We start from the raw sequence: 14227 nt of genomic DNA, 5'->3' as shown, positions 1-14227 counted from the left end.
AATTTTAGTTACTGTAGTAACTCTGACCGAGACACGTGTCACTATAATAAACATCACTTTCTTTCTTCTTTTTTTTTTTGCATTATTATTATCATTATTATTATTATTATTATTTTAGTTGCAGGTATATAAGTCTGCTAAGCTGGATGTCTGAGCTGCAAATATAAATATTTTTACAGTATAAAAATAATGGTTTCTGCAGAGGGTGACGCTCTTTGTTTTCTCTGTGGCAAAGCCGCCAGCATCAGTTAGCTGATTCTGCTTCTTTCGGCGTCTCCTGCTGTGCATGGTTAGGATCTGCAGTCCTTGCAGGGACTTCAGTCTCCTCTCGCTGTCAGACGTTTCCATGTGTTAGACAAATGTGCTAACCACTCCACTGTGAAGCCGCTCGTTATTCAGTTTGCAAAATTCATCTGCAGGTGTTTACATAATCTTTTATTTTGTCTGCATGTTTTCTGTTTTTGTGACCATCGAGAGGGAGAGGGAGGGGAAACGTAGAGATGACGGGCAGGTAAAGGTCGGGGACTCGTGGTCTGCATCCTAACCGCTTGCCTCTAATTCAGTGAACTTTGTGGTCATTCCTGCGTTGTGCCTCAGTTAGATCGTAACCATAGTGCAGAATAAAAAGATGGTGGACGTGCCCTGACGTGGTGATGTGGCGTCGCGCTATGTGCAGGTGTCTCTGCGGCAGATGAATCAGACTCGGTTCTACATCGTGGAGAATAAGAACCGGGCGGTGCGGGTGGAGCTGCTGATTGGAGGGCTGCCCCCCCTGCTCACCACAGAAAAGTACACGCAGCTGATCGAGGAACACTTCGCCATCAAGAGTGAGTCGCTTTAAAAAACGCATGCTTTCCTCCTGCGGCGCCCTCTGGTGGGTGGATGTGAACGAAAACGTGATTAAAGCGTGTGACGAAGTTAAAAAGTGAAGCTCTGTCGTGTTTTTATTCAAACCGAAGTTTTATGTTCAGGCTCATTTCCCCTTAACATTTCCTCCTCTTCCTCTCTGCAGGTCACCTGGTCACCATCAGCAATTTCTATCTCAATCAAGGTGAGTCGTCCGTCATGAAAGCAGCCTGCTGGGCAGGTTTAAGGACACATGTAGTCTTTCCTGGCCTCCTCCTGCTCAGATCACCTTCTGTAGTTTTCGCACTGGTTCTGTCCCACGAGGACTTCTTGTGTCCTTATGGGTAAATAAATTTGAACACATCTTACTGAATTTATGTCAGAAGAAATCTGTGAACTGCAAGCTAACCATGGTGAGAGTGGGAAGCAGGACTCGAGCGTCACCTGATGGACAGAGACAGATAAATACATGTTTCTAAAGAGGACGGGACTCTGTCTGAAATGCGCTGCTGTCCAGATCAGTTAAATGGTCTTCCTGACTTACTGACGCTCACTTATGAGGTGTGATCAGAAAGTTCTGGGAGTTTTCCATAAAAATCAAAACTCTGTTTTTCAAGGTCATCTTCAGGTGTAGCTGATCTCCTGTGGTTTGTTGAAATGGTGACTCTTCAGCTGTATTTTTCTCTGTGCTCAAAGGCGCAGTGAGATAAACCCGCTGAGCAGGTAGGGTGCGTTGAACACTGCGTTGAGTGGTGGAATCATTGGCGTCGTTTCCTTCGGTTTTCTCCGTCAGAAGTCTGTGTTCGCTGTGCGACCCTGGGGGACAAATATTTAAAGAAATGATGATAACGCTGACGGTCACACTGCTGGCCCGATGAACCTCAAAACCATGACTTTGTATTATTTAAGAGCAAATTCTTTCTGATCACACCTGGTTTCCTGTCTCAGTGATGGATGTTCATATATAACACAGTCAGAGTTTCTAATGATGAGCTCAGTGCGTACAGATCCCACAGCTCAGTCTTAATATGCTCTAAACACTTGGTTTCAGTTGGCTTTTTGTACCATTGGCTCTATATGATGTCACAAAGAGTTATATTCCTAATATGGTCATCTCAGACCTACAAGCTCCACCCCCTTCTGTTTAAACCTATAAGGTACGGCTGTCTTAGAAGAAAGTTAGCAGCAGCTGGTTTGAGATAAACTGAGGGTCTGAGACATCAAACTGATTTTTCCTCTGTGTGTATGTGTGTGTGTGTGTGTGTGTGTGTGTGTGTGTGTGTGTGTGTGTCCAGGTGCGGTGGTGTTGCAGATCTCGTGTTTCGCTGAAGCGGAGAGGATCTACATGCTGGCTAAAGATACTTCCATCAACAACAAGACGCTCACCTCGCTGGTCATTCCGTCGATCACGGTAACTGTTGTTCAAATACGCCTCATTAAACTCAGGCTCTGCGAACACACTCTTAGCACGAGGAGTTTTGGTGTCTTCTTACCGATCCGAGCAGATGTAATGAGGCTGCGGTGCTTAAAGAGCTCCAGGAAAATCTCTGGAAACAAGCACACTGAATAAAACCATTCAGCTTCCAGATGTCTCTTACCTCTGCCCAACATCTCACCAGCATCTGGTTTTCCTTTCAGCACAACACGCTGGGAGCAGACGTGTGTCCTCTGCTGGTGTTTGTCAACCCAAAGAGTGGCGGTCTGAAGGGGAGAGAGCTCCTCTATGGTTTCCGGAAGCTCCTGAACCCTCACCAGGTCTTCGACATCATGAACGGAAGCCCGCTGGCCGGGTGAGGACGACAGCACACCTCCTCGGTGAAAGCAGAGGATTTTCTGACGTCGTCACTACTTATTTTATTAAAAAAAACCCTACAGATCATCACTGTAGACACAGCAGTGGGTTTGCAGTTAGCAGATCTCTTCTGATTTCTGGTGAACTTTTCGCCTCACTGGAACCATAACCAGCAATAAATTTACTTAGAGAAGAATTATTGAAGAGGCCCAAATGTCCTTCAATATGAAAGAAACTCAGAATCGAGCACCAAACAAAGGGCCACCCCATCACTGAAAAACAAAACATTCAAATTTCAAAATATGCCCCGTCATAACACCTGTACAGGGGGGATGTTTTATAACTGACCTGTTTAAATTCTATTGACGCCTACAGTTTAATTATTAGGGGCGTGGCCTCTGTGACTGGAATAAAGGCCACACAGAGTGTTTGTGCTGTTGGAGCCTTTTGGAGCTTTTTTTAATGCAGTTATCTGACCAACCTGCTGTGAGGTTAACTATTTCTAGGATTTTATTTGGATGTTTTTTTTTGTTTATCTGTGTCATGTCTAATTCAGCTAGCTATCATTAGCTGATAACTTAGCTCCACTTCTGGGAGCCAAATATTGAGATAGTATTAAGGGTTCAAAATGGTGGAAACCAGTGGGTTTCACATGTAGTGTGTGACACTAACTGGCAAACCTGGCAACATTTCCACCAGTCTGCTGCAGACCTGGTGATCACCATCAAAGTTAAAAGGTGATACAAAATGATGTTTGCCTGTTTATCTATGATGTTATTGTTATGGTTTGTTAGTAATTGTTTAGGTTTTAACCTAATTTTTAAAATTTGAAACAGAAGACAATTGAAGTGGTTCTGCTTTCTAGAAAGAGTTGCAAACAACCTCAACGGCATGCAGAACAACTGAAAATAAATATAAGACTGCAGGGGGATGCGACAGAGTACAAAGAGATGAGAAATTACCACAAAAAAGACACAAAACAGCTAACGAGAGCCACAAAAACCATTGCCAAGTAACATAAAATCATCTCACGGAGCCACAAAAAGCTGAAACAAAAGCATTGTAGATGCAACTCAGCAGCAAACAGTGAGGCTGGTTCCAGTCTGGGCAGGTAGTCTGTGGAGGGGTACCAATCTCCTAAAGACATTTGTGAAGTTTCAGTCGGTGTCAGAAATGTTCACCTCGTTTTAAATTGTGGTCATCGCACTAAAACTGTCTCTACTGTTCGCTCTGCAGCCTGCACACGTTCAGGGAGGTTCCCCGGTTTCGGGTGCTGGTCTGCGGGGGCGATGGGACGGTGGGCTGGGTGCTTGGAGTGCTGGAGGCTGTAAGGCACAAACTGACCTGTCGCGAACCGCCCATTGGTATTGTACCACTAGGAACAGGTGAGACCAAACGCTGCTTCTTTTATTTGTTTTCTAATGCAGAGACGAGTTCCTGTTGAGTCGATTTGGGCACTTGGCAGTTTTTAACTTGCTGGTAAACAGTTGAGTTTGATTTGTGTCCTGTCAGGTAACGACTTGGCTCGTATCCTGCGGTGGGGTCCAGGTTACAGTGGTGAGGACCCTTACCACATCCTAGTGTCGGTTTATGAGGCTGATGAGGTTCTGATGGACCGCTGGACCATCCTGCTGGACGCCCAGGATGTCTCAGAGGATGGCAAAGACAACGACTTCTTGGAGCCACCCAAGGTCCGATCCAAAAGCATTATCATTATTAGATTAAGAGATAAAATATAATTTCCAAAAGCCTGAAACATGTTCGTGGTCTAGACTTTACAACCAGACAAAAGTCCATGAACTAACAATGGTCACGGTTAGTTCAGATGCATCTGTAACAGCTGGAACAAGAAGTTCCACTGACTGCCTCCCAAAAGCCAATCAGCTGAAAACATCCTGCAGTCTGGTCATTCTCCTGATGCCAGAAGTGAAGGACAAGCTTGTTGTTGCCATTTGATTCGGTTTCAGCTGCTCACAACTTTCCTTTCATACAGAACAGAAAGGATCTGGACTTCCTGGGAGTTTTGTTCATGTTACTTTGTTCCAGCTATCAGCTGAACTTTGGAGGGAGGTAGTTTTTCTCCTGGTGTGTAGAGGGGCTATGATGTCATCCAAAAACACTCCACTGATGTTTTTGCACAGCTGATGCCAGAGCAAGTTAGGAAAAACCCATAAACCCAAACAAACTGTTTGTTAATTTTAAGGATATCTATGAACGCCACAAGCTACGGTAGTTTCCGCTGCCAAGGTGGAGCCCAGTGGTGGTCGATGATTGTTTGACAACAAGATTATGCACAAATTTCACAGAACTCAAAGGGAGGTGTCCTGTCCACCTCCCTTCGAAGTAAAAATGTAACAAGCAAATTTTGGGATCACTTTAGAGAAAAAGTGAAATAAATCATGTTAGCCTCAGTGGAGATCTCGGTTCTCTGGGTATCCCTGTAGTTCTTTTTGTTTTCACAAGTTAGGGTTGGTTTAACTTTGCTCGGGTTGTGGATGTTTCCGTTTTTTATACAGATGCTGTGGTGGAAAAAATGGATAAAAGTATCATGGAAGTATCTGTCTTTCCCTCAGATTGTCCAGATGAACAACTACTTTGGTCTCGGTATCGATGCGGAGCTCAGCCTCGACTTCCACCTGGCTCGAGAGGACGAACCCGACAAATTCACCAGCAGGTGAAAATTTATGAGAAAGCCAGAATTTTGTGGTCGATTGTAATTTCCCATTAAAGTTGACGCTTTATGAATAAGAGTTAGGATTGTTTTGTAGTTGACATCTAGTGGCCATCAGTGGTATTGCACTTTACAGAAAGCACTGGTGCGTGTTTCTGACAGTGAAGACCACGTTTCCCATCAGCCCTTTTGCTTCCTGTCTTCCACAGGTTTCATAACAAAGGTGTGTATGTGAAGGTAGGCCTGCAGAAGATCAGTCACACGAGGAGTCTCCACAAAGAGCTGCAGCTTCACGTGGACGGGCAGGAAGTCCCATTACCCAACATAGAGGGGCTAATCTTCCTCAATATACCCAGGTAACACACACACACACACACACACACACACACAGACACACACAGTCTTGACCTCACGTTCATCTTCTTGTGTGTAGTTGGGGTTCAGGTGCTGATCTCTGGGGGTCAGAGGTCGACAGTCGCTATGAGAAACCCAGCATCGATGACGGCCTGTTGGAGGTGGTTGGGGTCACAGGGGTCGTCCACATGGTGAGACAGTTTAGAGTGAAGAAGTACAGACTGGTTTTATCCAGAGGGTTTACCACACTGTGTGCGTGTGTGTGCGCAGGGCCAGGTGCAGAGTGGTTTCCGTTCCGGGATTCGCATTGCTCAAGGGAACTACATCAGGCTGACATTGAGGAAACCGATACCAGTCCAGGTGGATGGAGAACCGTGGATCCAGCCGCCGGGACACATCATCATCTCTGCTGCTGGACCAAAGGTACACTCCGTTTGTCCCTGCACGGCTTCCGTAGTGTTGTTTTTTTTTTTTCTTTAGTGAGTGCTTTTTTTCCCCATTTTTATAGAAAATAACATTTGAACATAAGACAACAGAAAAAGGACCAACCAAACAAAAAAACAGAAAGGGAATTAGGCCATCTAGGTAGAAGTTTGACATACACAAGGTTACAAGTTGAAAATTATGTACAACTCAGATACATATTATTACCAGAGGTAATACAAAGGAATACCACAAGGCTCCAAAGTAATTTCTCAGTAAGAAAACATTTACATTTCTTCCAGTATTTTTCACATTTTTCTGAGGACAGTCTTAAGGAAGTTAGTCGCTCCATAACATGAATTTCATGTGTTATTTCTGTCCAGTCCGAAACAATTGGAGGTTCCCCATTCAACCACTTGCGTATTATAGCTTTTTTGCTGGCTGCCTGTAATATCTGTAGCAGGTATCTGTCCTGTTTCTTCAGTCCAATTGTTATGTTGCCTAAGTAAAAGACACTGAAGCTCCCCTCCACCTGTAACCCAGTTATCTGCTTGGTTCTTTCAACCACTTCTGTCCAGTAGCGGGAGATTTTAGGACATTTCCAAAAAATATGGAAGTGGCCTACTGAAGTATATCCACATTTCCTCCAACATTTACTATGTTCAGCATTTTTACTTTGGAGTTCTTTAATCTTAGGGGTGATTTAAAAAAAAAGCTCAGAGTATTTTTCCAAGTGAACTCTCTCCATGAATCGGAGCTTGAAGTAGTGGCTATGGTTTTACATATATTAGACCAATCTTCTTCAGATAGGTTTATTCCGCCTCTTTCTCCCATCTGAGTTTAATGTAAGTGGTAGACAGTTTCCTTTCTATCTGTAGTATTGAGTAGGTCATAGAGATTTGTTTTTTTGTCAGTTTCCCTTTACATGCATCTATAAAAAATTGAACTAAAGGCTTTCTCTCCTTGGACACAATAGCTGTATTAAAGTGATGTCTTAATTGGAGATATCTAAAGAAGTCACCCCTCTCCAGGTTGTTACTGTCTGACATTGTTGAAAGGTATCTAAATCTTTTTCAGATGATATTTTCCAATATGCAGTAATGCCAAAGTTGCACCAATATTTAAACCTACTATCAATTTTTGCAGGGGTGAATTCTGTGTCATATGCTGGCCCGTGTAGTATTCTTGCATCACTTTCAAACATTTTGTCTCTAAGTAACCTGAGTCAGATCCTGAGTGGTACTTTTATGCAGTTTGATACTTTGCAATAATGGTTTATCCCCGAGAATAGCCGGGAGAGGGACATTCCGTAGTGTTTGAATGTTTTTGCTTTGATGTCTCTTTACTGAAAGAAAACAACGTTTTCTCGTTGTATTGCGTATTTTAGTTTATTCAGGATGTTTGAGGCATGCACTCTTTGGTCTTTCGTAGTTAATTCAAAAGAAAAAGCAGCTGGTTCTTTGACTTTTGTTTCTAAATTCACAAACTGAAATTGAAAACCGTGACTTCTGGAGTCATCCTGTTCCTCAGTGTTTACAATCACACCAGGGAAATCAGAGCCGGAGACTGTGGCACAACCAAAATTATTGTGACCGTGTGCAAAGAACTGACGATCTCGTCGCCTTTGAAATGGTTCAAAGACGGGGATCAGGTCTGCAGCTAGTCGCAGTCAGTTTCAATCTTGAAATCATCAAGATGGCAATGAAACAGCAATTAGACAGAGTTATCTCTTATCTGCTATCAGTCTGTGATTGGATGGGGTCAAGTTGGCAATTACATGCAATCTTTTTGTGAAAATACAGCGATTATTGTGATAATCGGCAAAAACTGCAAATTAAACTGCAGAAATTAACTTTTATTATTAACTCTATTAAGTCCAGACAGATCCTCATGGATGCTAATGATTAATTCATGTGGTCTCCTACAGTTTGCATAGAAGTTACTACTCTCCCGGTGGTACTTAAACTATTAAAAGTGTGATGCGAATGGGAAACGGGGAATGTCTTCAAAGTAAAAGTAGAACCTTTTGTAACATGTTAAGTTCTATGGTAAAGACCAACTTTTACTTTGAAGGTGATCTTTACAGTTGTATTTCCTGTAGTTTATCTTTACATGTAGCTTGTTATATAGTATGTATACACCTGTAGATGATCTGTGTTTTAGTTTGGAGCCATTTTGGCTCCTCGAATATGTTTGTGTGAGGAAAAAAACTGTTTGGGAGTTTTTAGGGTGACACTTCTGTCGTCTTCTGCCGTTTGTAGGTTCGGATGCTGAGGAAGTCCAAGCAGAAGCAGAAGAAGTCATCAGCTAACATGAGGGACGGACACTCAGATAGTCCTTCTTCCAGAGATGGACACTGACCCGATCACCCGATAATGGCCGTCCTGCCTGTTATCTGCCTCCTGCTACTGCACATGGGTAACCGTTTTGGTGCCAGCAGCCAGCTGTGAATTCACTCATGTAGCTTTGCAGCGACACTAACGAGCCGCAGACGGACCACAGACTCGTGGACGTTTACCGTCTTGCAAAGTGGGAGAAAGTCATGGATCACTTGGGATTGCATTTCATGCCTACTGTCCAGGCGCCGACCATTTACAGAAATCACAGTAACCGTGGTTAATAATTCCACTCCTAACTTTTTTACTTAACAGTAAATAACTCACAGCAGGATGTCTGCATAGACTGCAAAAGAAATTGTGTTGAATTTTGACCATTTCTCAGTATGAATAAGCTCTGCGCTGGAAAAAAAAATCTAGACAAGTATTTAAAGTATCTGTCCGGACGTGACTGTATATGTGCAGTAAGTAGCAGTACTCAGTGTCAGCTGATATATTATATAATAACTTTAGTCGTGAAAAATAATGTGCAGCTATAGAATAATTATGACCTCAGTGTTGGTCTGTTTGTCATCAGAAAATATGAAGAAAGCGGATACTGAAGACAGCGACGGGCAGTTTTTTTAAAAGCTGTTACTACATAATGTTTCTCGAAAGCAGTAATTTCCTGGGAGGCCCCACTACCCTTCTTCTTCTTCTTCTTCTTCTTCTTCTTCTTCTTGATTTCTTGTGTGAAATCCTTTAGTAATATTTACACACAGTTTAGAAATTTTACACTATTGAGCGTAATTAAAGTCAGATCAGGGTGAGCTATGCTAAGCAGGGTTAGCTGGAAAGAAGAACAGTAAAGCCTGGAGCAGGTTGTAGTTCAGCAAAGGGAGAGCTGTTTATTTTTGATGCTCACACAGATTAGTCTTGCAGTAAAGCTTGTCTTAAATAGAAATGTGTTTACTGGAAAATATAAAACAAGAGAAACTCCAAGATAATTTAGAATAATTTTAAAAAATACCAAAGGCCACCTAATAATTTGGTTTCAATCAGCAGAAGAATACATACATATATATATATATATATATATATATATACAGTATAACATACAAGTGCAGATTTCTTATAAGAACTACAGAACATCCAGTTAGGATAGCATTAAAGAGACAAACATTTTACTGACAGGAGCCCGTTTTGATATTTTTTGATGTTTTAATTTTTTACATTTTTTAATTTTTATTTTACAGAAGTGTGTGATGGCACTTGTTCAAGCCGTCAGGTTATTCAAGATACTGAGAAACAACCCAAACAGTGGCCATTACTTTAAATCAATTTAATTTTGAAAATTGTGTACCAGATACAAAAATTAGCCTAATAACACTCCTGTAGCAGTTAGTAACTGTGCAAGCTTGTTAGCTAGTTTTTTTTAGTCAGTTGTGTGCATTAAGGCACATTGAAAGTATGTTTATTAAACAGGATTTTTGCTTTTGTTCATTAAGTTCATTTGCAGCTAAACAAAACACAAACATCTTGAACATGCAAGCTAAGTGAATGGTTACTTAGCTAGCACTAATCTTTACTTTTGGCTAGTGTAAAAACGTGACTAATATTTTGTAACCTGAAAATCATTCATTTGAGTCCGTTTTTAAAATGCAGAAGTCAAAACCACTCAATAAAAGTTATTTTAAATTTGTAGTCATTAGAAAATTAACTCACTGTGTGCCATTTTAGTTACAGGTGCCAGAAATTATCTAGAAGACCTGTTACATTAAAAAAGCTTCCTGCTAAGCTAGTTTTCTCAATTAAAAGTAGTAAAATTATTAGCTTAGCAGGCTAGTTAGCTACTTTTAAAAAAAAGTAAGCTATTCAAAGATTGAATTTGTTCATTGTCCATATCAGGAACTAAAAATTGAAATAAAATTCTGTTTTCATTTCCTGAAAATTGAAAAAAAATGTAGCTAGGCAATGTAAGCTTAAAATATTAGCTAGAGAACTAGCTATAACAGAACTTTGCTATGTGTATGAGTAATATTAGGCTACTTATTTTATAAGTCAAATTGAGGGTTTCAGTTAAACTAATCTAGATACTATATTGTTAAGCAAGCTTATAAAGATAGCATATACAAACAAAATAACAAATTCAATTCGTCTGAATGTTACTGAAATAGAAAAGGTGAAAAGGTCAGTGGTAAATGTAACCAATGAGGTCAGGTATAAAGTAATTCAAATATTGTGTAAGAGGTGTGTTGACCTTGCACAACAATCTAATAAATCGAATTATTTCATTTTCAGTACCACTTTGTAGATGATGCCTTCATCCGATCTAAATTCTGTATTGCTGAATTTATCCAAAACTTAATCTAAACCAGACCTAAAACAACAGAGCCAGCAGAGTCCAACCTTAACTTTTATCTCCCCCTTTTTGCTGAGTCCTGCTCTTTAACTATAAAGGAAGGACTCAAAGTTGAGCTCCATTTGCCATTTTAAAGACTCTGAGAGAAGGGACTTAATGAAAGGGGCACTTTGTTCACATTCCCAGAGTATGAAGAAGCTCAAAACTTTGAAATAGACTGAATAAATGCTGAAGGTTCGAGCTCTTGATGTAGCCTCAAAAACATTCAATAACTGTACTTTGGCTGTAATTTGTACACTTAAAATCAACGTGTGCTTAATAGATTTATTTTCATGTTATTTGGTGCTAGAAGATAAAATATGTATAGTCGTTCTGTGCTTGGTTTGAGATTCGAGGATGTTGTTTTTATTTTCTAAACCTTAAAATGAAGTTTATGAAATCTGACTAATGAAGGTGAAATACCTCTCGATGACTTCATTCAACCCTTTTCTGCAGTCGCTCTTTTGGCCAGTTTCCACCATTCTGCTGTTTTACATGTTACACGTTTCTTCATTTTTCTGTCTCATATGCAATGTTTCTGCATTTCAGTGTTGTTAGATATTCATGTTAAATATCTCCAAAACTGAAATACTGAATTTCTATTCAAGTCAGTTTTATTTGTATAGCACCAAATCACAACAGCCACTGCCTCACAGCTAAACATATGTAAAAGTGATTGGAAAAATTAGCATTTGTATGCCTGAATTTTTTTTTCTTTATCAGTTAACCCGTGCATGGCTACAAAGTACAGCCTGAAAGCTCTATTAGCTGCCCCTTGGTAGGCCTCCTTAAGTTGGCCAATCAAGAGGAAGTGGCTTTTTAGCATCTCTGGAGTCTCAGAATAAAAGTATGGAGTTTGGAAATAAGCAGAATAGGTCTCCTCTGATAACATCACATGTGGTTAGTATATAAAGATAAATTGGTTGTTGTAAATGTTGAAAACCTACCAAATTATGAATTATAGCTCTTTAAATTTCACATTTCCTGGTTTCCCAGACTCATCGTCCACAAGTGAACCAGACATCAGCTTGTAATAAAAAGAAAATGAAGGGTTGGAAGACACTTTCATACACAGCAACATTTAATTTTGGTTCACCTATTCTAGAGAAACAAACTGCAGAACCTGGTGGACACAGCAGGAGGCGCTGCAGAAAAAGGATTAATAATGAACAACAGCGAGGGTTTCTGGCTTTAAACAGAGGTGCAAGTCGACCTCTGATTGAAGTGCGTTCAGGCAGGTTGTGTTTTCCTACACTTGATGCTGTGTGTCTACTGGCAGTAGGATGTAGTTGTGTAAGTGTACACTTATGAAGTACTGTCAGAGTGTTTGTTACATGAAGTACTGTAGCTTTGTTCCATGTAGAGCTGCATTTTTGTGCTTTTACAGCAGCGTTTGAGCTCGTCTTCACTGATGACGATGAGTAAAACTGCTGCAGTCACACCTTTGAAACACTCCATACCCCCACCAGTCTTAATGTGTTACCACGTTCTTCTGGTCAGTCAGTCGTCTGTGTTAACTTTTCGTTAAAGGTGGTTGATTCTGTTTTAGTGTCTCCGCAGTGGGCAGGAAGTGTAACTTCTCTGCAAAAGAACTACACCAGAATTCATCCTTAAAATGGATTCACAGTTTGAAAGAGATCAAAACCAGAAGACTTGTTTTCAAAATTGATGATAAATATGTTTAATTCTGCTGATGGGCAGAAGAATGTCTCGCACATGTTTTGTTTTGAGTAAAGAGTTATGGAATAGCATTGGACCAAACCACTGTGAGGCCATGTGGGGGGGGGGTCTATAGTTATATAGCTATATAGTTACAGTTACAGCGAAGCATTGAGAACAATGGGAGTGACTATCTGGATGTGACGACACACTTTTGAGAAGGGCCTGGTCCCCCACCGCCCCCTTCGGCCACACCCCTGTTCCTTTAAAAACAGTTCATCAGCGTTGTTTCACCTGTTCGGTCTTAAAGAATGTCCCAGCTGAAAGGCATGCAGAGATTTTGGGTCACTTTCTCACATTTCTGGGGAAGCCTTCATTCATTTTTGCCACGCTATAATTCGCACCGTGCCATACGAGTCGTTCTGTTGTGTCAAACCTCGCCGCTTTGACTTTCTGCTTCTCTGCATCCGCTGTGCCTCCGTTGTAGTGTCCAAAGTATCATACACCAGGCTGAGGTCGGCGTGGCCTTCACGCCTCGACGCCCTGAGTGCACTGATGTTTAACGTGTGTGTTTCCTGCTGGTGCAGTGGTGTGTTCACTCTGAGCTGATGTGCCTCCAGTTTTCTGTTGCTGTAATTCTCTCTGAATAGATGATTTGTCTATTTTTGCAGACAGAAGCTGTTTTTTTTAAGTTTTAACTGTAAATTATAAATTGCACTAATTGTTTTACAGATGCTCTTAGATGTGACGTTCAGGTTATCATGAATGTTGTCATAACTAAAGCTAATTATCTAGAATATATATATATATATATATATATATATATATATATATATATATATATATATATATATATATAAAATGTTTAAATTATGTGTCTAATTGTAATAAACTAAAGACCGACTAAGACCTAAGCTTTGGTGGTTTGTCTGATATTTGAAAAATAAAACTGTGAATAAGAACCTGCTGATTTTGTTCCACAGAGTTCACACTCTAAAGATTAATAACACAACAGAAGACCATTTGTGATTCTCCAGGTACAGGTAAATATGAAAATGAGGGAAATTAACATTAACATCAGGGTCACCTGACCCAGCCCTAACTATATGCTTTAGCAAAAGGAAAAGTTTGAAGCCTAATCTTAAAAGTTGAGATAGTGTCTGTCTCCTGAATCCAAACTGAATATTTGAATCCTGTAAATCTGCATCTAAACCCATGAATATTCAGTTTCACATTCCATTAAATGGTTTTATGTCTGTTTCTTATATAATCCTTGTTTGAAAATAAGACTTTTAGGAAAGAAATGCTCCATTCTCCTCTGATGGAGCATTCTAGTCACACATTCTAGTCAAGCTAGAAAAGCACGTGATCATTTAATCATTATAAAAAGTAAATGTGACGATTAGCATTAGCATTCGTTTTGTAAATCAATTTTTGCTTTTTCATGTCACCATCCACCTTTGAAATAAGAGGCCACGCCTCTAATAATGCAAACTTTAAACCTTAATAAAACAAACATTCCACCTCATACAGGTGTTAAGAAGGCAGAAATTATCTACAGACCCCAAAACAGTTTATGTATCAAGCTGTAAACGTGTTTATTTCTGCTGTAAATTTGAAGATTTTAACATGGGAGTCTATGGGGACTGACTCACTGCCGGAGCCTCTGCTGGACATTAAAGGAACTGCAGCTTTTCTCTGTCTCTTTTTGGGTTTTTTTACTTTTGGCGCTCTAGTTTCGGCTTCATTAGTTGACGCTTGTATTT

General features: G+C 40.4%; 1 protein-coding gene across 1 annotated transcript in view; it reads left to right on the top strand.

The window, feature by feature from the left end:
• Positions 1-13250, top strand: part of dgkq (diacylglycerol kinase theta) — a 31701-nt gene extending 18451 nt beyond the window's left edge. Inside the window, exons 13-23 of the mRNA XM_087847149.1 lie at positions 677-827; positions 1013-1051; positions 2142-2257; positions 2485-2636; positions 3875-4023; positions 4151-4329; positions 5212-5312; positions 5519-5665; positions 5743-5854; positions 5934-6086; positions 8348-13250. Of these exons, the coding sequence (XP_087703275.1) occupies positions 677-827; positions 1013-1051; positions 2142-2257; positions 2485-2636; positions 3875-4023; positions 4151-4329; positions 5212-5312; positions 5519-5665; positions 5743-5854; positions 5934-6086; positions 8348-8446 (1398 nt within the window). The 3' untranslated portion in view covers positions 8447-13250. The remainder of the gene's footprint in view (positions 1-676; positions 828-1012; positions 1052-2141; positions 2258-2484; positions 2637-3874; positions 4024-4150; positions 4330-5211; positions 5313-5518; positions 5666-5742; positions 5855-5933; positions 6087-8347) is intronic.
• The last annotated feature ends 977 nt before the right edge of the window (positions 13251-14227 follow it).

This window comes from Neolamprologus brichardi, chromosome 2, assembly GCF_056152115.1.
Source record: "Neolamprologus brichardi isolate AB-2024 chromosome 2, ASM5615211v1, whole genome shotgun sequence".
Lineage (NCBI taxonomy): Eukaryota > Metazoa > Chordata > Actinopteri > Cichliformes > Cichlidae > Neolamprologus > Neolamprologus brichardi.
The sequence above is the reverse complement of the archived record's forward strand: the minus strand, read 5'-3'. Positions and strand labels throughout refer to the sequence as shown.